The 26950-nt window shown below is 38.3% G+C and overlaps 1 protein-coding gene across 22 annotated transcripts in view; it reads left to right on the top strand.

Annotated features, from left to right (window-relative positions):
* The window catches only part of SDCCAG8 (SHH signaling and ciliogenesis regulator SDCCAG8), a 262973-nt gene that overhangs the window by 118119 nt on the left and 117904 nt on the right, over positions 1 to 26950 (top strand). For all 22 annotated transcript variants that reach the window (XM_063593717.1, XM_063593561.1, XM_063593672.1 and 19 more), the window contains one exon: positions 4487 to 4629. In XM_063593717.1, coding sequence (XP_063449787.1) covers positions 4487 to 4629 — 143 coding nt within the window. The remainder of the gene's footprint in view (positions 1 to 4486; positions 4630 to 26950) is intronic.

The following is a 26950-nucleotide window of genomic DNA, read 5'->3' as shown; positions in this document are numbered from 1 at the left end:
GATAATCAATCCAACAACTAATGTCCTGGAGCTAAAGTGTATGGCATTAAAATATTTTAAAATAGTAGAAGAAAACATCCTCACACTGAAAAAAATAAGCATTCAGATTGAAAAGGACTCACTGAAAACTGCGCACAAGGAATGAAAAACAGCTCCATTCCAAGATTCAGCATTGCAAAATTTCAAAATGACAAGGAAAAAGAGATGACTGTAAAAGTTTCCAGAAAGAAAAAAACGTAAATCATAGACCAAGTACTAAGAATCAGGATGGCCTAGGGATTTTCACTTGTACTATTAGGATCTAGAAGACAGTGGAATAGTTCTTAAAAATCCTGAATGAAAACTAATTTCAAAATAGAGTTTTATACCCAGCCAAACAATCAAGTGTATGCATACAATAATAGCATTTTCAGGCAGGCGAATACTCGAAAATGTGCTTTTTGTGTACCTTTTCTTATTAAAGCTACCTGGAGATTGTACTTCGACCAAAAAAGGGAATAAATTGAGAAACATGATGACTTATCACACAGAAAACAGAGAACTCTAAAAGAGCATAGGGAAGGCTTGACACAAGATAGAGATCAACCAGGCCATACATAAGGTGCCAAGAAGGATATATCCAGTTCTTAAAAGAACATACACTTTATCTAATATGTGTTGTTATTTAAAAAAAATTATTGATGGTTGTTTAACAGATATGTTTGAATATTTGGGGGAAAATGTCAGTTATCTAGAAAAACAAACTATTAAAAAACTAGACAATTCTAGAAATAATAAAATGATACATAAGAAAATTAATTTAAACAAGATAATGCTTGTCTCAGCAGTGAGCAGATTTTTCATAATCACTATAATGTAAATGAACTACTGACTAATGCTTTAACCAAAATCATTATATGGGAGCATGAGGTGGGTATGTAGGGTGGGTGGTGCGAGACCTAAATTGTCACCCTTCTTCACGTAAGAAAGGTCTAATATTGAAAACTTAAGAAATAGCAGTATAAGTTTGTCTTTTAAAAATATGAAGATAAACATCAGAAGAACTAATGGTGCATGCCATTTGAGATTAGGTTTGAAATCGGGGAGGCAGACCATGGGCACTGCTGTTCCTTGTTATGAGCCATTTAATACTATGAGACTTAAATTAGGTGCATTACTTTGATGGGCAAATTTAATCAACAATAAAAAGAAAGTTAACATATATATGCCCATGATTAAGAAAAAACTTCCTACAGTGTGGAGGGATATAAATGAACAGCATCAAGTCTCCCTTTTCCAAATTCGATCCCCAGTACTGTTTTCTTGCAGTGACCACTTTTAACAGTTTCTACTTTGAGTTGTTCTGGTGGTTATAGTCATGACTTGAAAGATACCTTTTGATAAGGTGTAAAGCTATCTGGACCTGCCTTTGCCCAGTTAGCCAAAAGATGGCCACATCAAACTGCACTGTAGACATGCAGGTTAATAGTGTGCTTTGAGAGTAATGTACAATTGGCCTATGGCTGTTGTTGGTCTTTCATCCCCAAGCTACTATATACAGCCAGGGAAGCAGCCCTGACCTAGTTGGGTGAGGCAAAGGGTTATCCTGCCAGTGGGAGCATGGCATTTCTGGCAAGAGATTTCTCTTCTAACGGTTGGACTTGGTGCCATGGCAGATTTTCCTGACTCAGGGAGTAAGTGTTGAGCCCTGGTCCAGCTGGTTAGATTATTTGTTGATTTTGATTATCTGCACCAATAAGCTCTTTCACTGGCATGGATAATCAGAAGCAGGCAGTAATTTTCCATCTTCCTAACAAAAATGCATTTCACATTTTGAAATTACAATAGATGAAGTTTTATTCAGTTTTCACCAAAATACTGCTTCATTGAGAAGGGGGAAGTTTTATGAATTAAATTGAGAACTCTTTAGAGATAGTCATATACTCTTAGGGGGGTCATTTTTTCTTGTCACTTTGCTGTTCTTGAAAGACAGAGGGAAAAATCAGTAATAATGATATTCGCTGTCTTTTATTCAGCTTTTACTATGTGCTGCTATGTACTCTGCTAAGTATTCCTAGCCTAATTTAATCTTCACAACAGCTTTAGAAGCTTGTTATCACTCCGATTTTAGAAGGAAGAAACTGTATAATAGTCTAATGACTTGTCCAAGGTCACAGAAAAGTGCCAGAGCTGTGTCTGGAGCCCTGATTTGTGTTGGCTGTTAGACCCATGTTCTTTACCTCTGTGTTTGGACTGTTTTGGCAACGCAACCCTTGACTTTTTATTACATGAGGAAAAGAAAGCAGCTAATTTGTACTTAAAATACGTTGTTATTGTTGCATAGTGCTTACAAAAATTGTATCTTTTCTTTTTAAAAAAGTTTTGAATTTTATACGTTTTCTATTACTGTCATTCTTTTGTCTTCTCTCAATTCAAAATTCTGGAGTAATCTTTGGTCTTCTGATTCCTCTCCTTTTATTTCCATAAAATCACCATTTTCTCTTTATATTTCTGTTTTAAGTCCCTCCACTCCTCATGTCTGGAATACTGCAATTATCTTTTCATGGTCTCCCTTCTGCCATTCTTTGCCACCTTAAACTGATTGTACACACTGATCCAGTTTTCTCAAGCTCAACCTCTGTCATATTGCATACCTGTTTAAACCATTAATGTCACCCTATTATCTATAAGAAAAATGTAGCGTTATTAATCTACAATTAAAGAGCTTTCATAATGTGATCTAAAGTATCACTCCAGAGCTTTTGTGCCCTTACTTCTTTCTCACTTTTCTTGCTCATGCTAATATATCCCTCATCTGGCTACTGAGGCATGAATTTTCTCTATAACTCAGTTGGTGTTTTTATATGCTTTGCATTTTGATAGTCTTCTTGTGTATCTATGTCTCATTTACCCAGATGAATTATTAACTACTGAGTTTAGAGATGGGAACTCTGAATTCATCATATTATTTAGTATAGTTTCTTACATATAGGACTGTGTAAGAAAATTAATGAATAAATTTTTGAAGTTCTAAAGTTAACCTATAATTCCAATTCTGTATTTCTTTGCTTTTGTTAATTTTATAAATGTTAAACAATACAAATTTAATAGTCTTTATTATTTTTATCTCTTTAATTATATTTAATTATGAAATTGGAAATATATGGGTATAACTTTAATAACGCAGTATTTTAAAGAAATAAGTCAGTTTAACTTAGTATTCCAATTTGAAAGATACAGAAAATCTACACTGAATGAAAATGATACAATTATTTCATAGTTTTTCAAATAAGCCAATATTTGAGAACTGTACTAAGTTATTGTTGGTTAATGTATGGTTTTGATGGAGATAAACTGAATATTTATGCTGTTATGAATACAAGAAAAAATGTAAATGAATTATTTAATTTATCTTCCATGATGTATCAAATGTAGTTGGAGATTGTTCAGAATATTGAATAAGGACATGAGGAAATTTGGAAGTTTATTTAAATACTAAATTTAAATCCTTCTACTTACACATGATTTTGTTTTCCAAAAGGAGGTTGCAATTTTTTCTGTATCAAATTTGCTTCTTGCTTTCTGCTGAATTTGAAAATGTTTCTGCCCTTTCTTTTTTTTTTTCTTGTTTTAATAGCCTAAATATTTTTAAAGGTTCATCTTTTTTATTCTTTGGCTTAATTTTACAGATGTTCTATTGATAAAGAAATATTTCTACTTTAATATATAAATTATTTAAAATTATGGCCTATATAAGGTATTTTTGCTTTGAAATATTTGAGTTTCAGTAAGATAAGGATAATTTCATCCCGAAACCAAAAAATAAACCTTCATAAATTTTATATATTCATATTTGTCTTAGAGTGTTCTTGTTGACTTTTTAAATTGCAAATTTAAATGGAAATATTATTTTAGCTCAGAAATCTCATACACTCTCAATGCTTAAATTTCTCATGCTTTTTTTTTCCTGGATTATTTTTTCCAAGTAATATTGAACATCATAATCCTGCCATTTTTTACACCTCACATTTTTCGAAAATCTCTCTTAAATTATTTATTTTACCTTTAATTTGGGTTTCAAAACACCCAAATGAAGCCATAAATTTATCTTTTAGAATAAAAAGTACATACTTGATGTAAATCACTGCATGTGTCTGATTGAATCTCACACAAAAATGTTACATTTTAAAGGCAGTGGTATTTTAAGTAAATATTACTTTTTAAAGGGAACGACTCTTAGAATGAAAGTGCAATTATCCACTTTGACTACTCTCATTTAATCATTTCATTTTTAAAATTAGATTTCATTTTACAATCCAAAATAAAACCTCATTCATGTGCATTTTTGGATGTGCTAATTCCTTTTGTCATAAAATGGAAGCTAGCCTAAATTTTCTAATAATTTTTTATCACATTGAAATTCGTGGCAAAAAATAAAAATGAGCTAATTTTGAATTCAAGTGCATGTATTTTATATGGATGCTTTTCCCCCTTCTCTCTACCTAAGGAAATAGAGAAATTGAGAATAGAACTGGGTGAAAGCAAACAACACTTGGAACAGGAGCAGCAGAAGGCAGCCCGGGCCAGAGTGGAGTGCCTGAGACTAACAGAACTGCTGGGCGAATCCGAGCACCAACTGCACCTCACCAGGTACTCCCTAATCCCATTATGCGCCATAGCACCGATTTCATTCCACTGATTTTTGCCACAGGCTTCCAAACAGTTGTTAGAGTTAGTCTTAGTCATTCAATTCACACATAGCTTTCAGGCATATTAAGAAAAGTGGAGATGTGGTAAGCAAAACACCCAGACATGTGAATGATAAGTGTGGCAGGGAATTACTGATAGATTACAAAACCTTTCATCTACAATGCTCAAATATTTAGGTGATTCTCTATCAATATAAGCGAAATGACATATTTCTCCTACCACCACTACTACCTCTTCTGTTAATTCTACGTCTAATAAAAATCTTGAATTGAAGGATGCGAGGAATTCATTTAGGAAAATAATAAAATACTGTCAGTGGTGAGAGAGACAAAGTAAATAAATTGTAAGATGCAAATTGAAATGGAACTGATACAAAATAAGGAATCTGCATCCTAAGGAGGTGTAAAATTTCGAGATGAAATAGATTGGCACTGCTCATGTTCAAATCATTATTATAACCAGGCTTACACCATTGAGGTTTCAAATTACTTCATTTCCATCATGAGATTTTGTGATGTGATCATCATTGTCATCAACTTTAGTAAATATGTAGCTCGGCCCTAAATTACAGTAAGACTCTTTAGGTTGTAAGCATTGTGAATTTGCTGCATTGGAAAAAAACACACACACACACATACAGACACACATAAATACACACATGGAAAGAAAAATTCAAAAGAGAAAGTAGATATTTCACTTTATCATATGTGGTTTCTTTTCACTTTGAGTTTTATTACGATTTTGCAGTGTTCACATCAAGCCTTTGGGGTTGCTCAGTTCTTAGAGTTTTTCAGTTTTTAGAGAGAACTTTGTTTAAATAAACATGTAAGTTCATGATATTTGGTTTGGTTTATAAATTAGAAAAACATTGGTCTTCCAATCATAGTAATATGTTGAATTTAAACTATGAAAGGGGACTGATCCCTTTTACATTAAATATGACAATGTAATTCTGAGCACGGTATGCTAACAGATGGAGAAAAGCACCACTTGAACAGCCTGCATTTGGAGAAAAAAATATTCTAGAGGTTGGTGAACCTCCCAAAGTTTTGGGTGAGTGTTAAGATGCCTCTGGTTCTGTTAAAATCAAACCTTGTATAAAACATTTTGTTATGATAATATTCCAAATGATTTGACATCTTCCCTTTTAAACAATAAAAGAAAGAGGAAAGAAAGAGAAAGCAAAGAAAGAAAATAAATTATTAATACATGTATGGTATCTAGAAAGAAATCCTAATAGATGAAACACATATATGAGAAAAAAATTGCTTAATATTGCAGAATAATAACTGTTCTTTTAATGCTCATTTAAACTATTGTCATTGTAGAACTGAGAACATAACGTTAGCGTAATTCCTGTGGCTATTTAATCTTAGAAGTTTCAGAATTTAGCTTCATCATGGTAATGTTAATTGTTTTTCTTTTCTGTCAGACTTCTATTCAGAACCAACCATTTGTGTGCTAAGCACTGCTAAACCTCAGAAATAGGACAGCTTTTAATGTCTCAGTGTGGCTGAGCTTCAGTAAATAAATATTAATGCTGGTTTTGCCCCTTTTGCCATTCTGTCTTATTCAGAGAGTTAATTTCTGAAGTCAAAGTCCGTAGAGAGTTTTCCCGTGTAGTATCAATTTGTAGTGTTTGACAAGATCAATTTCTTGCAAGTAGAGCATATTAAGATGCAGCAACTGCTGAAAATGGACGAGTGGTAACTAATTCCTTTGTTCTTAAGAAAAACGGTTTTGCTTGGTTCCATAGAAAGCTTTTTTTTTATTGAGCTTTATTTAAACCAATTCTACTAAAATTTAAACGTAGTTTTACAGGAAATAAAAATTATTTTCTAAGTGCAGTACTCTTTTGTAAGCATTTTATGCTTAGTCTATATTCATGTTTTATAAAATCCACATTCATAAATTTAAAGATGACAATTAGAAATGCAAGGAACTGTGTATATCTCCCCTTTGCACTGACAATGTGATTTGGTTGTTGGGCTATTTCTGATATATAGTACTTTTTTGTTTTTTTGGTTTTTTTTTTAAGTTTGCCACCCCTCACCATACTTTATTGATTCAGTATACTCAGGTGTGTGACTGAGAAATGTTGTGTCGTTCTTTTCCAGTGTAGATCAGCTGAAATACATAACTCCCACGCAGATAACACCTTACCACACAGTCTCAACTTAAACACTTCAAATGGCATATTCTAAACAAAGTTTAAAACTGAATATGAAAACCATGTTGAAAGTAATGATGAAATAAGGATCCAAATCTTTAGAGGCAAAGAAAATTTAAAAACTGTAGTAGAGATCTGTACATCAACCTAAAAGAAAAATAGCCTACCGCTTTTTTGGTGTTTCTCCTTATTGGATTTTAAAATGGTAAATAGAGGCCAGGCGCAGTGCTCACACCTGTAATTCCAACACCGTGGGAGGCCAAGACGGGAATCACTTGAGGCTAAGAGTTCGTGATCATCCTGAGCAACACAATGAGACCCCATCTCTACAAAAAAACAAAAAATATTAGTCAGGCATGGTGGTGCACCTATAGACCCAGCTATTTAGGAGGCTGAGGATGGAGGATCACTTGAACTCTGAGGTTCAAGGCTGCTGTGAGCTGTGATTGCGCCACTACACTCCAACTTGGGTGACCGAGTAAGACCCTGTCTCAAAAAAAAATGGAAAATAGAAATTTAGCATTAATTAAAGGACCCAAATGGGTGAGTGTAACATTCACTTAATCAACAAATATTTATTGAGCACCTACTATCTTTTAAGTACTTTGCTTGGTCCTAGGCATAGAGAGAAAAAATGAAACTCAGTTTCTACCCTTAGATTGCTCATACTCTAGTAAAGAAGCTACATCTGTATATGCAAATATAATAGACTGTGACAACAGTGCAATGATAAAAGTGATGATTACCACAGGAGCACATAGGGAGGGGGATTGGCCCATTCTACACCATAGGTGAAGGCGATAGCCAAAGAAAGCTGATATCAGGGAAAGCTGACAGTGAAAAGGGATAGTCAGGGAGGTAGAGATATTTGGCAGCAATCTTGATTAGTGAGTTCATGAGTAAGAATTCTGAAAGTGGAAGAAAGTGGGTTGGGTACCCCAGGTAGAGAGACCAATATATACAGAGACATAAAGATGGGAGAAAACAGAAACTCTACTATCAGATTAGGTGTTTGGTAGGAGATAAGACTGGAAAGGGGAGCAGGGACCAGCAGAAGAGCCTTATGGGCCATCTCCGGAGTTTCGCCCATTCTGAGTTACTCTTAATGCATTTTAGGCAGGGGCGTCAACATGATTGACTTTCTGGGTTGGGAGCTGGACTCAGAGAGCAGTGTGAAAAGTGAGCTTTGAGAGTTGATCTAGGAGACAGGAAGACCAGTTAGCCCAAGGTCAGCAATTGCAACCCATGGGTCAAGTCTGACCCATTATCTGTTTTTGTGTGACCATTAACTAAGAATGGTTTTTATATTTTTAAATGGATGAAAAAAAGGGGAAACGATATTTTTGACACATAAAGATTATACATCTATAAATAAAGTTTGATTGGAAAATGCTACCATTATTCTTCATTTATTATGTATGGCACTACCACACTTGAGTTGAATATGGTCCTCAAAGCCTAAAATATCTACTATCTGTCCCTTTACAGAAAAGTGTACCAACTCCTCAGGAGTCTGTTTAGTTCAAATAAGAAGTCAAGAGGGCTTGAATAATGACAGATTCAAATATGTATTTAAAGAAGGCAATTGAAGAGCTTTGTGAAAAATGGATGGGTTGAGAAGAGATGACTGGCAGGGACCCCAGTTAGAATATAAGCACCATAGTCCAGGGGGAGAGTAATGAAGCCCTTGGCTGTGGCTGTCCCGTGAAGTGGAAAGGAAGTAGTATCTTCAGAAGGTATTTGGAGTCATGAATAAGAGAGGACATAATTAAAGGTGACTGTAAGTTTTCTAGCCCAAATTGACTAGAGGATCTGTTAAGCCAACTGAGGAACTTAAAAGAGGTAGCAGAGGAAAAGAATACTTTTCATTGTGCAACCCCAGTGGAGATGTCCAATGTTGGCTTGGTGTGAGGAGAAGGTCCTGACTAGAGGCTTAGATCTGGATCCCTTTTACATAAAGGTATTCATTGTAGCTAAGGGAGTGGTTAAAAGCACATAGAAAGGATCATGTTTTAAAGAACAGTGGAAGGACAGCCACCAGCCGATAAGACTGAAATGGGGTCTTTGAATATATAAGAAAAGAATAAAGAAGAATGATTCAAAGAGTATTTTCGGGGGGCAGTAACAATTAAAACCATATACTTTTCTTAGGGGAGGTCCCCAGACAGCCTAGGATTGAAGAAACCTGAATTATAGTATCTTCTGTAGGCATTCACTCCAGGGATTCTTTGCAACTTTTGACAAATTACTTAACTCTTTGGGCCTGCTTATGTACCTATAAAATGAGGTGAGGCTAGATGATTTATAAGTTTCCTTCCAGTTCTGATAATCAATGATTCTAATAATGATTTAAGACAACCCATTATTAAGTTCCTATTTCTGGACATTAGGCATTTAAATTGCTTGGATGATCTTTTGTTTAAGGTATTTCCTTAGTCTGAACTTCAGAAAGTTCATTGAAATGACCCTCAGACCCACCACTTAAATTCGTTGTAACTTAGGTTCTGCTGACCTCTCACAAAGGTTATCAAAATTGTCTCAACACCCTTCCAGTCTCTTTTGCTGACCATTGCCCAGTGAGTATTCATAAGCCTCTGCCTTGACTCTGTTGCTATACTCTATTAGCAACAGAACAGTGTTCCATGGTGCCACTCTATTAGAGAAAGGCAAATGACAGCATGGCATGTGAGGTCATCCTGATAGGCTCTCAACCTTCCAGTCTTATTTCATCTAAGATGAAACCCTCTTACCTGCTGATTTCCAGACAAATGTCAGTACACATAGCTCCCCTTTTTCCCTCCATTTGCTGTTCCCTATACCTAGAATACCCCTCTGACCTTCTCTTCTCTAGCTCTATTATAATCTTACCTTCTTACCAAGGTCTCCCTGAAATCCTGATTTTTCTACCTAGGCCTCCCCATTGATTCTTGTCAGAAAGGAGCGCTTCTCCCCTTGAATCCTTCTTCCCACTTTGAGCTGATGGCATTTGAGTAAATGAATTACTCAAAGGAGGAAAAAGCAAAATGTGGGAAAAAAAAGAATTAATATTTGGAAGTTTTTTGTGTACTTGCTATTTTTTGCTTCTGGAATGTGTTATTCTTCAAGTAGGAGGAGAGGTCTTTCAGTATTATATTTCTCAGAGCCCCTAGCTCATCACTTTGCAGAGTTGGAGCTCAGTAAGTCATTAATAAAAATGGTGACTGTATTCCAAATGTATGACTATTCTTTCAAGCTCAGTACTGCTATACAAATAAATATCTTCTCACATATATCAGAGTACAAAGTATAAGAAGGTGATAAGGCTAAAAATTTTTATTGGGAATTTTACTTGTCCCTATGATACTATATTATGATTTTGTAATAATCACCTTTTTTAATTTTTAACTTTGTGTAAATATATATGTTTAAGTATATCAGAATCAAATGATAATCATTCTAACAAACAATGCAAGTAGGTTTAGTAAAGTGCACCAGGCCTCTCACTTACATGTACCTGTTTAAAAACCACACACACACACACACACACACACACACACTCTTAAACTAGAGTTCCGCATAATTAAAAGATGACAGTGGAAGCCATGTACTGTGGTGCACACCTGCAGTCCCAGAAACTTGGGAGGCTGAGGTAGGAGGGTCGCTTGAGCCCAGGAGTTCAAGGCCATCCTGGGTAACATAGCATGACCACATCTCTGGGGGGAAAAAAAATGGCAGCATTTGAAACAAGTGCCTCGTAAGCATGTTCACTAAACATGTCTAGCCTAGCATGTATGAAAACAAAGCAAGGCTGCTTTCTTCCAGTTATTACTGTTAATATTATTCAAACAACTTCTTCCTTTTCCATAACAGACTTTCAGGTACATTTAAAAATGTTCATCCATTTATTCACCCATTCTACATGGAGCATTTTCTGTCATAAGACGCTGTGCTAGGGATGATGGGAGATAGAAAGATAAAGAGGCCTCAGCTGCTGCCCTTCAGAAGCTTACAGGCTAGTGGGGAAGAGAAGAAAATACATGAGTAGATCGGGTGTGGTGGCTCACGCCTGTAATCCCAGGACTTTGGGAGGCTGAGGCGGGCAGGTCACTTGAGCCCCAGGAGTTTGAGACCAGCCTGGGCAACGTGGCGAAACCCCATCTCCACAAAAAAATACAAACATTAGCTGGGCATGGTGGTGCGCGCCTGTAGTCCCAGCTGCTCTGGAGGCTGAGGTGGGAGGATGGCTTGAGCCCAGGAGGTCAAGGCTGCAGTGAGCTGTGATGGCACTGCTGCACTCCAGCCTGGGCAACAGAGCAAGACCTTGTCTCTAAAATTAAAGAAAAAAGTAAGAAAAAGAAAATACACATGTAGTCGGTAAGATAAATGATAAGCTCCAGAAGGGAGGTTCTAGAAGAGGATTACAGGGAGAGAGACAGATTACTTCTTACTGATTTTGGTAGGATTTGGATGTAGGAAAATGGGAATGAAGGGCATTCCGTGTAGGGGAATCGATGGTATTTGGGAGGTGCGCATGTATGCATAAGAGTAAGTTAAATACAGTACACACAGCGATCAAACAGACACCTAACAAGTATCACCTCGGAGGTTAAGAATATATTCATCTTAGGCCAGGCGTGCTGGCTCACGCCTGTAATCCCAGCACTTTGGGAGGCCGAGGCGGGCGGATCACCTGAGGTCAGGAGTTCGAGACCAGCCTGACCAACATGGAGAAACCCCGTCTGTACTAAAAATACAAAATTAGCCAGGCATGGTGGTGCAAGCCTGTAATCCCAGCTACTCGGGAGGCCGAGGCTCGAGAATCACTTGAGCCGGGAGGCAGAGGTTGCAGTGAGCTGAGTTTGCACCATTGTACTCAAGACTGGGCAAAAAGAGTAAGACTCCATCTCAAAAACAACAACAACAACAACAATATATTCATCTTAGTATCTGTGTGGTACCATGCTACATGTAGCAGCTCTTTAAAAAATAATAGAGTTATAGCTAACAGCAGTGGCTAACATTTGCTGAGCCCCTGCTGTTCCAGGAACCAAGCTGAGAGCTTCTCATGTAATCCTACCAATAGCTCTATAAGGTGCAGACTCTTATTTTCTGTAATTTACAGCTGAGGCAACTAAGGCACAGAGAAGGAAAGGAGTCATCTGAGGTTACACAGCTGATATGTTATCGAAGCAGGTTTTGAACCCCAGTAAGTTGCCTGCAAAGCTTGTACCCTTATCCATTAAGCTGTAATTCTATGTAAATTACTAGAGAAATGGATTAATGCAGTTGTTCTGAAAAAGACAACTTAGAAAATCAGTAACATGAATTTATAATAGAAATAAATGTTAGCTGCTTCTGGCTGGGCGCGGTGGCTCACGCCTGTAATCCTAGCACTTTGGGAGGCTAAGGCAGGCAGATCGCCAGAGGTCAGGAGTAATCCCAGCACTTTGGGAGGCCGAGGCAGGCGGATCACGAGGTCAGGAGATCAAGACCATCCTGGCTAACATGGTAAAAACCCGTCTCCAGTAAAAATACAAAAAATTAGCTGGGCATGATGGCACGCGTCCGTAGTCCCAGCTACTCAGGAGGCTGAGGCAGGAGAATCTCTTGAACCCGGGAAGTGGAGGTTACAGTGAGCCGAGATTGCGCCACTGCACTCCAGCCTGGGTGACAGAGCGAGACTCCATCTCAAAAAAGAAAGTGAGAGAGAGAGAAAGAAAGAAAGAAAGGAAAGAAGTGTTAGCTGCTCCCTTATGCTTGACACGTGACGGTGAATTTTGGCTTGAATTTTTCCTTAGAAACATAGTTTCCTTTGGCCCATTATTTGCCATTGTCATTTAAGCATATTATAATGCAATTGTCATTCTACTTTACTCCCTTACTTAATTTTCACCCAAGAAGAAAGAGAGGCTTTTATTAAAAAGTAGAAATTTTTCAAGTATTTATTTTTGACAGGTCCAAATATCTGTAAAGAGCTATAGGTATTACCTCGGAGGTTAAGAATATATTCATCTTAGGCCAGGGGCGGTGGCTTATGCCGCTCATATGACTACCATTTATACACACGTGGTTGGGTTAATTTACGATATGGCTGAATAAAGCAACCACTTCTTACCGTTTATGTGATTCTTATTAACTGCTTACTGAGACATTCTTTTCCATACCTTTTGCCCATGTACTGAAACACATTTTTTTAAATCCTGCATTTTTTTTTCTTGTATCTGATCTTGAGGAGAACTACTGCAGGAAGCTTTCTTTTGTTATCCAGAGAATTTAGAACTCGGATTGCCCTAAGTACAAAACCTTAAAAATTCTTATTTCTCCTTTTACATAAATGACCTTTTTAATAATATGTATGTACTTCAAAGAATTTCTCAGAGCAGGAATCTAAGTGAGAGTCCACCAAACAGGTATTATACTGTGACCTACTTTTGTGATCCAGATGGGAAGATCTGACCTGTGACCTAGAGAGACAGCAACTTGACCTATAGGACTTGTGTCTTTTTGAAAGTGAGAAAAGGGTACAGCAGAGGAGTCACTAGGTTAACCTGTTATGATGGATAGATCATGTGGGGAGAGTGATAGAGGCTGCCTTTCCAGGGCTTTCAGTTTCCACATAGTAACTAGTACAGATACTCATTTGTTTCTTTAATTTGAAGCAAGAGTCTTGCTCTGTTGCCCAGCCTGCAGTGCAGTGGTGTGGTCTTGGCTCACTACAACCTCTGCCTCCCAGGTCCAAGCAATTCTCGTGTCTCAGCCTCCCAAGTAGCTGGGATTACAGGTAGGCACCGCCATGCCTGGCTAATTTTTGTATTTTTAGTAGAGACGGGGTTTCACCATGTTGGCCAGACTGGTCTCGAACTCCTGACCTCTGGCGATCTGCCTGCCTTAGCCTCCCAAAGTGCTAGGATTACAGGTGTGAGCCACTGTGCCTGGCCTCTAGTACAGATATTTTCTTGAAGTTAATTGTTTGACCTCCCAGCCTATCCATACGAGTCAGGACTTTTTGGGTGAACTGAAATCCAAAAAGGAGAAATTGATAAATTTTTATAACTAGACCACGTACAATCCAGGTGCAGCTGGACTCAGGGTTTCCTGGAGCCAGCATGCTATCATATTCTAACTTTCCAGAACAGGGCTCAATTTCTATCTGAATTTTGCTAATTCTTTCAGATTCTTTCATACCATGAAGTAAAACATCTTTCATTCTGAAATTGATGATAAAGGAAATACCCTTGATTTCAAACTGTAAGAATGTGACTTCCTAGCTCCTTCACTTCCAATTTCAAAACCTTTGGTTAGGATCACCCTTGGGCACACACACGCACTTTTGGGTGCTGTGGCTGGTAGCCTCTTCAGAACCACATGGAATAAGGGAAGAAAGTTGCACTAAGTAAGGGGAAATGCTCTTACTAGGGGAAGGGTGTCAGGGATCCTGGGTGAGTAAAACACCAAGTATCTGCACTGTTGCCCTTGTTGTCTTTTTAAAAATATAATCCCTGGTCAGGTGCCATGGCTCATGCCTGTAATCCCAGCACCTTGGGAGGCCAAGGTGGGAGGATCACTTGAGGCCAGGAGGTCAAGACCAGTCTGAGCAACATAATGAGACCCCAGCTCTACCAAAAACAAAACAAACAAACAAAAAAAATTAAAAAATTAGCCAGGCATGGTTGTGCATGCCTGTAGTCCTAGCTATTTGGGAGGCTACGTGGTGGTGCGTGCCTGAGTCCTGGCTATTTGGGAGGCTACGTGGTGGTGCGTGCCTGGGTCCTAGCTATTTGGGAGGCTACGTGGTGGTGCGTGCCTGGGTCCTAGCTATTTGGGAGGCTACGTGGTGGTGCGTGCCTGGGTCCTAGCTATTTGGGAGGCTACGTGGTGGTGCGTGCCTGGGTCCTAGGTATTTGGGAGGCTACGTGGTGGTGCGTGCCTGAGTCCTGGCTATTTGGGAGGCTACGTGGTGGTGCGTGCCTGTAGTCCTGGCTATTTGGGAGGCTACGTGGTGGTGCGTGCCTGAGTCCTGGCTATTTGGGAGGCTACGTGGTGGTGCGTGCCTGGGTCCTGGCTATTTGGGAGGCTACGTGGTGGTGCGTGCCTGTAGTCCTGGCTATTTGGGAGGCTACGTGGTGGTGCGTGCCTGAGTCCTGGCTATTTGGGAGGCTACGTGGTGGTGCGTGCCTGAGTCCTGGCTATTTGGGAGGCTACGTGGTGGTGCGTGCCTGAGTCCTGGCTATTTGGGAGGCTACGTGGTGGTGCGTGCCTGGGTCCTGGCTATTTGGGAGGCTACGTGGTGGTGCGTGCCTGGGTCCTGGCTATTTGGGAGGCTACGTGGTGGTGCGTGCCTGGGTCCTGGCTATTTGGGAGGCTACGTGGTGGTGCGTGCCTGTAGTCCTAGCTATTTGGGAGGCTACGTGGTGGTGCGTGCCTGGGTCCTGGCTATTTGGGAGGCTACGTGGTGGTGCGTGCCTGGGTCCTGGCTATTTGGGAGGCTACGTGGTGGTGCGTGCCTGTAGTCCTGGCTATTTGGGAGGCTACGTGGTGGTGCGTGCCTGAGTCCTGGCTATTTGGGAGGCTACGTGGTGGTGCGTGCCTGTAGTCCTAGCTATTTGGGAGGCTACGTGGTGGTGCGTGCCTGTAGTCCTGGCTACTTGGGAAGACTGCTTGAGCCTGGGAGTTTAAGGCTACAGTGAGCTTTGATTGCCATCGCACTCCAGCCTGGGCGACAGAGCGAGAATCTGTCCCCCCCCCCCCAAAAAAAAAAATAATAATAAATAAAAATGCAAGTCCTGATTTTTCCTCTAAGAAATGATTTCAAGTGGAGAGAGGGGAGTGAAGCGCACATTTTTGTCCATGTATGTTGGAAAATGATATTCTCCATGTCAACACGTGATAAGTCCAAAGAGGCATCATCAGTTCTTCGCAACAACAGGGTCTCTTTGTTGTTTTACTTAGAAAACTCTTAGAATATAAAAAGAAAGAAGCACAGCTAAATCTCTAGCATTCACATGTGTTGTGCTTGGTTTCTGCATAGTGCTGTTCCAGCTGTGGCCCATGATGGCTGCTTGTTAGTGTCTATGGCAAGATAAGTACCGGAATCTACAGAAGTATTTGGCAAATTTTATATCAATTTTAAATTGTCACAATTTTCAAGCGCATGATCAATGAGCTTTTTTTGGGAGGGTATCTTTTAAATTTTTTTTCTAGTAATTCATTGTTATTGTGTTTTTAAAAACTATTTGCAAAAGATTAGAAATTAAAACAAATATGCTGATCATTTACCACAAGAAGCTTGAGATGCTATGCTTCTCACTGCTTCCAGCAAGCCTAAGAAAAAACAGTCCTTTATAGATGAGGAAGCCGAGCCTCCGAAGGTGAAGCTTGAGGTTGGGCATCCAGGAGGGAGGAGAGTAGGCAGGGGATGAAGGGCAAAAGCTTGTTTCAAACTGAGATAGAAACACTTTTGATGTTGTAAAATCTCAGCACCCAGACCAGGAAGCAGGTCTCTTTCATCTCTGTGCCCCCAGCACCAAGTCAGGCACTGGGTGTTTAGCAGATTTTCTATAAACATTGAGTAAAGTTCCCTTTGCTCTTTATTATTGGGAAAATTAAAACAAGAAGTTGGGGGGAACTCATCTTAAGATAACAACAAGCTTAGGTCAAAAAGCCAAACTCATTATCTGTTTATTTGAAGAGGATATTATAACATTGATGTATATTCTTGCTATTTTACAGTGAACTTTATCTTTTTTTTCCTCCTGAGTTTTATTCAAGAATTTTTAGCCTAAAGTTTCCATTTCAAAGTTAAGCTCATTTTTTTCTTGTACTCCTTTCATGAATAAATTAAGCAGAGAATGTGTCAAAAATAATTTTAAATGGATATATGTGCAACCAACATCTTCAAGGCTTGAAATAGATGGCCTTGGTGCTGTTTTAAATTGCGTCCTCTTTTCCTTCCCCCACCCAGTATCAGAGAAAACAGGCTGTCAGAAAGCCAGAAAAGAAAAGGCATTTCATTTTGCTCTGGTGGACACCACACTGCCTGAGCCTGCTCTGCTCCACCTGTTTGAAGGGCTAAGAACCCTGGTCTCAGTGTGGCCCGGGGCGGGAGAGGTTCGAAAGTCAGGCAGTGCCAGGAAATGTGTGTTTGCAGGTTCTGCTTAACGTTCCCTGGCTCGCTCCTCTCAGTTCTGTGAAGCCCAAATGTGAATGCAATGAAAATCTCCACTGGGGATGCACTCGTCTCCCCTGCCACATAGGCCCACAGCCTGGAGCATGGTGGCAGCGGCAGCCAACTCATTTCCTGAAGAAGCCCAGAGGAAACCGAGAATGTATTGCCCACACCACTTGCCTGACTCAACAACAATGAGCATCAGGTTCAATGAAAATAGGAAAGAAAAAGCAAAAACATAGAATTGTTCTCATAGTAGCCCTAAGCCAGAGTATGTCTCTAAAAGAAAGTTCTGCTCTCCAATATTATTTTTAAAGTAAAAGGAATATACCAAAAGCCCATCACCTTGATGTTTAATTTCTTCCGGTAAATTTCTAAAATTAATTCACATTCTTTTATATATATTTTTAGAGGCACAGTCTCGCTGTATTGCCCAGCCTGGCTTCAAACTCCTGGGCTCAAGCGGAACTCCCGCCTGAGCCTTTCAAGTAGCTGGGATGACATGTGCGTGCCACTGTGCCTGCCTTTGATATTTAGTTTCTTCTTAAACACCTCCTCCTAGTGCATGTGTTCTTTACATCAGTTATTAGGCATTACTCCCTTGTTATTTAATGTTTCCGTGATACCCACAAAGTACATGGTGATTTGTTGATGGATAAATCTTGGAATTAAAGCTCATTTTAAGGATCCTGAGCAAGTAAGAGGCTTGGGGAATATTTAGTCTCCTCAGTGCCCTCTCCCAAGCCATGTCTCATGGGAGACCAGGGCCCACTTCAAGTAAACACATTTTTATTATGCTGCAACTCTGTTAGAGCCACCAAGCAAAGGATGCAGTCAATCTCGGGAGAGTAGGCACCAAACAGGTCAGAAAATGTTTGGAAGCAGCTTGCCATCTAGCTGAGCTAAGACTGTGCTCCACCTTGGCTCTGTGTGGCCTCTCCCCAGCAGGCAGGGTCACCTGTGATAGGGCTGAGCATCTCCTGCCTTGACCAAGCCATGGGGGGTAGGGAGGGAGAGCCACAGGCTGCTTGGTTTTCAGAATATCAAAGGGGTTCCTTCCCCAGGGTGGGCACCAGTGAATAAGCAGGGCATCCCTTTGACACCTTTCCTGTATCTAACTTCAAGAAGCCTATCCCTGACCAGGAGATTTACCAAAAGAATGAACCCAGTGTTGAGGAAATAACCATTAGAACCATATGAACAAAAGAGGTAAACAAAATAAAGAGCAAGTCACTATTGGAATGTGTGCAGGAGGTGGGGGTGGTAGGCGGTTAAGGTGAAGCATTCAGAGTGGGTTTGGGCAGTGGTTTGGGCAGTGTTCCGGATTTGCCCTTTGCCCGGTAGCTCATCTGAAGTGTGGCTCACCAGGCCTTTGCCTGGTAGCTCATCTGAAGTGTGGCTCACCAGGCTCGACGTTGCTTGAGCTTGACACTTGTCCTAGTTCTATTTCTGATTATTTTTTGTCACCTTGGGGAAAATCCCCTATTGTAATTGATTTCCTACAGACCTTAACTGCGATTTTATGAGGATATATATGAGTATGCAAAATCATTTTAACTCATTCAGCATTTTGTAAATCTGAAGCTTGTCTATTCAGGCGCTCCAATGATTTTAATATGAGTTCAGGTAAAATAAATTAATGAGTAGTCAGTGTATTGATCCGTCTAGAAAACTTTAGAGCAATTAAGGGCATGATCACCTGACTGAAGCTCTTTATGGCAAGGCTATTTGGGGCACAGAGTAATATATTGTTCTTTCTACATCTTAAATGATCCTCTTTGTCTTTAGAGGGCAAACTATCTTGCCATTCCTGATATCAACTCTTTGTCAAAACAATATCTAATGGAAGCAGCTCCATGCCCTAGGGGCTCTGTAAGTTCTGCTTTGTTGCAATGATGGCAGTTCTCTATTCTTAGCCTATTTCCGAAGTCAGGCATTTGTTCGGAATCATTCACTATTGAATTAGTTAACAACGTTTGGTTTGAGGAAAGATGATAATGATATTAAGGAATGATAAAATCCATCTACAGTGAAAATCAAGCCCAGATCAGAACTGTGGAGGAACCCAAATTCAGATCCTGCACTCAAACTGATTTGCACAAAGAATTATCTGTTAAAAGTGGGAAAAAGAATGGCAGCATGCGACAACTCACGTAACTAATCAACTTTTTAGATGCCGTTTCATATGTTTGCTTTTCATTAAATGCAGGAATGGTTGGGACTATGTTGCTGTGATTCAGTCAACATTTATTCCTATCTGTTTTTCATATACAAAGGCTGAGGGATGCCAGCAAATAAACTGTTAACGGAGAATTAACTTCTTTGGCATGCTTTCATACTTATCTTCCAAATTAAAGAAAATGAAATGGGCAGAAACAGAGTGTAGATTACCTCCTTTTTGTCAAAAATGGTGGGAATTTGAAAATTAATAATAAAAAAGGGAACAGATGCAGTAACATGCCAGAGGGAGATTAATGTGGAGAGTAAAATCTGTGAGCAACAAAACTGAAGCAAACTGAATCAGTGGGAGGTGGTTGTACAATCAAAATCAGGATAAAAGAGAAATTACAAACAACCCTGCACTTGTCAAAGTAGTAGTAATGAAATCCTGACTCTGCCAGCAGTGAGAACCTGTGTTAGCACTTTGGGGTAAGGATGGTAGCCGGGTGCCAGGTAGGAGGGCAGTGTTAGGTTGCTGGGCAGCAGCCATCTTGTGTAGAACAGATGGCACCGAAAGCTGGCAGGGGAGGGGCTCCTTAGCAGAACTAATCAGACAGTAACAGATAGGGCAGCTGGGAAGACTGACCACAGAGAGGGAGTCTGCGGGGTAGCCGAGTGCCATGATGTTTGCAGTGGTGTGCCCATTGGTCTGAGATAAGACCTTGCAATGTCTTTCCCATCTACAGAAGAACTGAAACTTTGTTCAAAAAGGAAAATTGAGTTGAATTGTGTCAAACTTGGAGGGTGGGGGTGGGCATTGGGATAGTGACTGAGAAAGGAAGAATTGTCCATCTCTGAATTTGTCCTGTGAGTTTTCAGTTCCAGCTACCATGGAACCTTGATTTTTGCTGTTTGTATGGTTCTGGCAATCTAACGTATACAGTGTGGCCATGGAATGATCACTTTATACATTTTATGCATCAAAAAGTTTGCAGTATCAAGGCTATAGTTAAAATTAGAAAAGATTTTTTTGATATGCTTTCTACCACATATGTCTTTCACAAAATGAAAAACTAAAAGCAACCATGTGATACAGGCATTTCTACTTAATAATTTTTCATAAGCTCATTTAAGCTGTGTTTGATTCAGAGTCACTTGCCCTTCTTTTTTCCCCCATGTAACTGTGGGTTGAACATCAAAATATAAGCATAATTCAGAGCCAAAAACCTTAAAACAAAAATCAAACCAACTCATTCTGCAAATAAAAGAGAAAACTGACCTGTTAAAATTTGATAACTTATTAAGGAGTCGTGGTTCTTGAAGTATAGAGTTGGGACGTTTGTATTAAAACGACGACTTTAACAAAGAAATCCAGATCTCCTACATCTGCTTTTGAACTTGTCTATTTCTTTTTTTGCAGAAGGTTTATAACTTGGCTCAATTTATTCATTTTGGAGGGGGAGGGGGAAACATTACAGGATTTGAAATAGGTGGTATAACATAGCCATATGCTATTTATGCAGCAGTTTCTGCAATAAATCTAATTTGGTGCTGTCAAAAAATTAGACTTATTTGATATAGCAGCACATTAGTAAATGATTGTGGCAGATTTAAAGTTGTCATTTAGTCTCTTCTTACTCTTAACAGAATCTCGCAAATTCATTTTCCCCCTTGATCAACTCTATGAAAATATCCCAGTTCTTTGTCCTGCAGCCCTGAAAATATTTCCACATCTGAAAGAAGGTCTTGCCTTAAGGTAATTGAGGAAGGGGGTGGAAAAATGAATATCCTGTGTCGTTAAAAGACTTCATAAACATATAGGCAGAAAAACAAATAAACCAGAGAAAATTACAGTATTTTCATCATTTACAGTTCTTAGAAAAACAGAACTGCAAGTCTCATTCAGAATGTAGATAAATTAAGGTCAGTTCTTTATTAAGGAGTTTAAATATTTTACCTTCCATCCTACGTCCATATGCTGTTTTAGGAAAACTGATATTAAAGAATGTGAGTGACATCAGCTCTTCGCCTTCACCTAGCAGCGCCCTTAGAAACGGCTTTACTCTTCGGTAGTGTAACCTGGCAACATTGCTTCAATGCCTCTTTTTCTGTTTTTTTTTCCCCTGTAAAATTTGTGTTTCAGGTGTTAGTATCAAACTATCTAAACTTTTTCCTAGTTTTTCTGTTTGAAAGATAAGATAAGCAATGACGCATTAAGCAGGTAAATATTAACGGTGTTCTCTGAGTTCCTGAATTAGTCCATTTATAAAAGTAATGATTTCGTTTCCCGTTTCTTTTTCTTGCGTGTTTATGGAAAAGTGTATGTGTGTATCGCATTTACGTGTCTGCGTGTGACTGGAAGTGATGTTAAAACTGAGTGCTTTTCATTTGTTTATGTTCGTATCATACAAATTATCCAAAAGAAGGCTACTAGTGTGTTTTTGAAACGCAGTTTACTCAGAGTGAAGAGTTCCTTCACGGTGATTTAAGCAGCCTCTATTAAACTAGCATCTTGCAAATGCTTCTTTCTTTTATACAGCAAATCAGACCATGGAAGTGATCAAATTACCAGGATTGTTTCACTGCTATTCAGAAGCAGGGATCCAGGTGACCAAAGTACTGTCAAGCACAGATTACACTAAAGGAAAAATATCCAGAAAAGCAGTAACAAACTTGCTGGGAAAACTTAAGCAATATTTTTGAAATTTCCTCCACATGAAGAGAAATTATTTAGAAAGGATGTTTTAGGAAGATGAAGAAAACACCTCCTAGAATTCATATTTTGAGTAGAAAATCCATATATTAAATTACATTGTATATTACATGAGAATGATTTATATGACACTGGGTATTTTGAAGGTCAGCAATAAAATTGAAATTATAGCTAAGAAGCATGTCTCAGTACTTAGATTTTAACCTATCTTTTTGATTTTGTTTCTGTTTTTAATTTAGCCTCACAATTTTTAAAAATATGTCTGAAAAACTGCTTTGATAAAATCCTTTTCATAAATTATAACTGTTTAATCAGTCAGAACTTTAAGATTTAAATTTTAAATTCCATGTTTTCTCCACTGCTTTTGTTAATAAAATTGACATTCAATTTTATATCAATAAAAAATAATTTTTATTTTTTCTAAAAATTTAGAAAATTTTACAGACTTGATTGATTTTACTTAATACAAGCATCTGCCATAAGATTAAATCTTGGGATAATCCTTCAAAATATAAAAGCAGCCTTATGAATGAAGTGCCATTTAGGTTCACGTTTAAGTTCACATTTGTAACAGTGTTACTTTTTTGCCGTATATTTTCTCCTAAAAAATGATCTTCCATTTTCTTATAAGAAATTTGAATTGAGTCATTGGTTTGCCCTTTTCCTAAAGAATATGATATCTAAAATACCAGTAAATAATTCAACACTGAGTGATTTCATGTCTGATTTATGAAGGGAGAGTAAATACTTGATAGCTATGGATGCCACGAAATAAATTCAATTGAGAGTATAATTTTCACCTAATTTCTATGAGTTTATTTTTTTCACAGAACTAGACTATTGATACAACTTACATTTCTTTAGATAGATTATGTGTTTGCTTGGCAGCATATATTTGAACATTATTGAAACAGAACTTTGTTTTTTAAATGATGGAATTTATAATATACATGCATTGATTTGTATATTATGGGTTAAGTTTTTCAAAGCAGTAATGGAGCTGTGTGTTAATATATAGCTTATAATTGAAATGGTACATATTTGTACATTTTAAGCCTTTCAGTGTAAAATTTCTTAATTGGAATACTCTCTCCCTTGGCTAATTCATTAGTGAAAATATTTATTCCTCAAGTTAATGCTATATAGTATGATGCAATTTTTATATAGTGTAAACTTGTTTATGATATTTTGATTTCACTTTAAAACTTTTATTTTGCTACTTAGACATATAGTTCATACTCAGTATAATGAGAAGTGCAGACACACATGAAGAAAATACATATCAGCTGTCTGGTTTTACAAATGATCATTAAAACACCATGTCTTACTACTTTGACTCCAAATTATTGTCTTCCTGAACCCAAAAGTAATTTTCACAAGTACATTACACAACAGAACTTCATCTTCTGCTGGTTAGCAGTAGAGGATTTAAATCCATGCCGACAGTTCATTTGACAATGACCTTGAGGGGCTTTGCTTCTTGAAGAAGAAAGCAGAAGCTTGCGGTAAACAAAGTTCACTTCTGACAGATGGATTGAATGACAGAAAGGTTGCGAGTGCCAGAATAGCCCTGGCAGAGGAGGAAATGTTCAGTGGAATCCAACAGGAGAGGAGGTGTGAACAGGTGCAGGGTTGCTGACGGAAGGGGAACCAGATGGAAGGAGCCAGAGCCAGTTTATTTAAAGGAAAAGGCAGAAAACATTGAAAGGCTGTGCGATCAGTGGCTAAAAGTGTTCATAGAGGAAGGTAAAAATTCACAAAGCAAAACTGCACAGTGGGGTAGCTAACACTTAGCATAATGGTAGTAATTTGTGAGTTTAGTTTGGAAGTTGCGATTGAAATACATTCATCTTGGCTCTTGACACCATCCAGTATAGATATTTGAAAGTTGTTTATTTTTTAAGTTTCTAAGCTTTTTTAGATCCATCCATTAATTTAATTTTTTCCAGCCAGAAGCTCCATTATGATAATACTAAAATTATGTCGTCAGCTAGGAAAAGAAAAAAAATTTAAAGTGAAGGTTAACGTTCCATTCAAATTTATCTTGTGATGCCTCAGTTTTGTTCACATATGGAAAGCAAATGCATGCACTGTTGGGTGACATCTGTAATATCTAAGAAATTTGCAATGTTAGAATAGATGCCGTTGGTTGCTTTTGTTGTTTTGGATCTCTGTTCATTTTGTGAAGTCCGGTTTGATTGTTTCAGTAGGAATAATGCTCTTTAAAATACACATTTGCCGGCCACAATCTGCAGGTTAATTTCTGCTGCTGAGGTTGACCTGATTTTCATTGACTTTCAGTGACCTGCCTTTGGGCAGACACCTGCAAACCCAAGTACAATTTACAAAAGGAACAGTATGCATACAGTGGAGCAAGAAATGAGGACTTTCTTGTTTTCTAAGACCTATTAAAATGTAACTTTCTCCACTGCAAACCAGAGAGAGCCCTGCTAATACTCTGTGTGGTCAATTCATACATACCACTTATGTGGGCCCTTGTCTACCACAGTTTTCCTTGAAAATTTTACTACATTACATTTCTGACAAAGAGACGCCAATAGAGGAGGAGCTATTAAGAAGCTATCACTGGGAAAAATGATGACAATGCACAATTATTTTGAGGTTTTAAAGATCTCGTAAATAATCCACAAAAGTTTCTGCACACTGCTCACAGAGATTAAACACACAAAGTAAATGAGTACTGTATTGACATTCCTTGTCTCAGAACTGCCTGGATCAAATAGATTACGTTTGATTAAGGCTGGATGTTTTGAGTTTAGAGAGAATGTCTGTGATTCGTGGCATGCTTTTGTCAGTAAATATAAAGAATTGAAGTCAGATTAACAGTTATAGAAGATGTTGATTTACTCCTGTGCTGTATATCAAGATCATCAATTTTGGTCTCTTTTTTTAAAATCTGGATGAGGCAATATACAACTATATTTTGAAGGAAAAATGGTAAGTGATTTCTTCTAGTAAAAGGAAGTTGATGACCTGTATTTTAAAATCATCTGCAAAATGTACTTTTTTCTCCCACTTGTTAAGGAATTTTTATCTAATAACTTCTTATTAATCTAAAATTTTATATAAAATCGATTGGAGTATCCTTGCTTTGATTATAGTGTACTGATTTTGCCATCTCTTCCATCATAATTACCAAATTTATTTATATAATAATGCTACTAGCATGGTGCTGCTTTTTAAAATAATAACATAAAACTCACTTGAACTACGGGGTTCAAATTGAAAGATAGTAAAAAGAAACTGCAACAATCAGTGTCATCATTTGATAGTCATATCACAAATTAAATTGTAAACTTCTTATAGGTAGAACCAATAGCTTCCCAGAAATATGTAAATTTAGTTGTACCTAGTAAAGTGTCTTATGTGATATGAGTCTTTAATTTTTTTGAATGAAGGGATAACAAGTTGATTGCTGCTAAGCAGGTATTCAGTCAACATTTATTGAGCACATGTTCTGTTCTAGCTACACTAGGCACTATGTAAATTTTCAAAATAAAGAGCCCATGATCCTTTTCCACAAGTGTCCTGCAACCTACCAGACAAGGTTTATGTAATTACATATACACATACTTGTGTGTGTAAAATCTAGAAAATAGTATATAAATTTATAAACTTTCTGTGACTCATGATCATCTTAAATGAATTTATGAAACTCTCATCTAGCCCAACACTTATAATATGTGAGAATGTTGAGAGAAGCTAAGTGATTTTCCTAATACCAACGGTGGTTGAGTGACAGCAAAAAGTAGAGTCTAAATTTCCTTTCTCTAAGTCTAGTGCTCTTCCTGCATCCCACGTTATACTTCTTTGTTCTCATTGATGATATGACTTGTCTGAGAAACCCCATTAAAACCCTTCAGTGCAAGTCTTTCACAGCATGTTTTGGAAAGGAAAAAAAAATTATTTTTGGATTTTGGCACACGGTTACTGGTTCTTGAAACAAACAAAACACAAAGGTTCTTTAGCTTGCAAACAGTAATTACGAAGTTCACTTCTTAGAACTTTTTTAAATTATTATTTATTTATTTATTTATTTATTTATTTATTTATTTTTTGCTGGAGTCTCACTCTGTCGCCCAGGCTAGAGTGCAGTGGCATGATCTCAGCTTACTGCAACCTCCGCCTCCCGGGTTCAAGTGATTCTCCTGCCTCAGCCTCCCGAGTAGCCAGGATTACAGGCATGCACCATCACACTCGGCTAATTTTTGTAATTTTAGTAGAGACGAGATTTCACCATATTGGCCAGACTGATCTCAAGCTCCTGACTAGGCTCAAGCGATCACCTGCCTCGGCCTCCCAAAGTGCTGGGATTGCAGGCATGAGCCATGGCACTCAGCCCGTTTCTTGGAACTACCTCTGGGAGTGGTAGTAAAGATAACCTCCCGCATAAACGCTGCTTACCCTGTAATAGGCATATTCACTTAATCCCCACATAACCCTACCAGGTAGATTCTGCCATAAGCCCCATTTTACAGATGAGAAAACTGAGGTATTCAGAGGTTAGTACCCTGACCCAAGTCACAGCACTGCTAAGTGGTGGCGTAGGCACTGAAGCCTAGGCAGCTAGGCTCCCGACTACGATTTTATCCATTACACTATATTGCCTCTGATGGTGGATGTTGTGAAAAATAACTTCTGTCACCAGTTCCTTTTGGAAAGTTGTATTCAACAGGCTAAACCAGGTTTCTTGACAGTAGGGCTTCTCAGCGTTTTTAATATGTTAGTGCACACTGTGACTCTCTTAGAAAGGAATTTAGTTTTCAGTGTTTCTGAAATTTATATGACTTATGGAAGCTTTTCTATCAAATCTCCACACATCTTCCAGGAATCACGTTTTTAGGAATACACTTGGGGAAAAACTGAACTAAACTAATTTGTAGTAGGACTGCTGAAGACTATCATATGGGGATTATTCATTATTGTATCTCATCAGTGCCTCTGCAACACCCTACTCCGTCCCACCCTGCCCCGCAACTTCACTTTCATTAGAACACACACAGTTCATGGAAAGAGTAGACAGGTTGGTAACTTTCAATTTTCATTTAGTCAT

The sequence above is a fragment of the Pan paniscus genome, chromosome 1 (assembly GCF_029289425.2).
Source record: "Pan paniscus chromosome 1, NHGRI_mPanPan1-v2.0_pri, whole genome shotgun sequence".
Taxonomy (NCBI): domain Eukaryota; kingdom Metazoa; phylum Chordata; class Mammalia; order Primates; family Hominidae; genus Pan; species Pan paniscus.
Note: the sequence above shows the minus strand (reverse complement) of the source record. Positions and strands in the feature narration are given on the sequence as shown.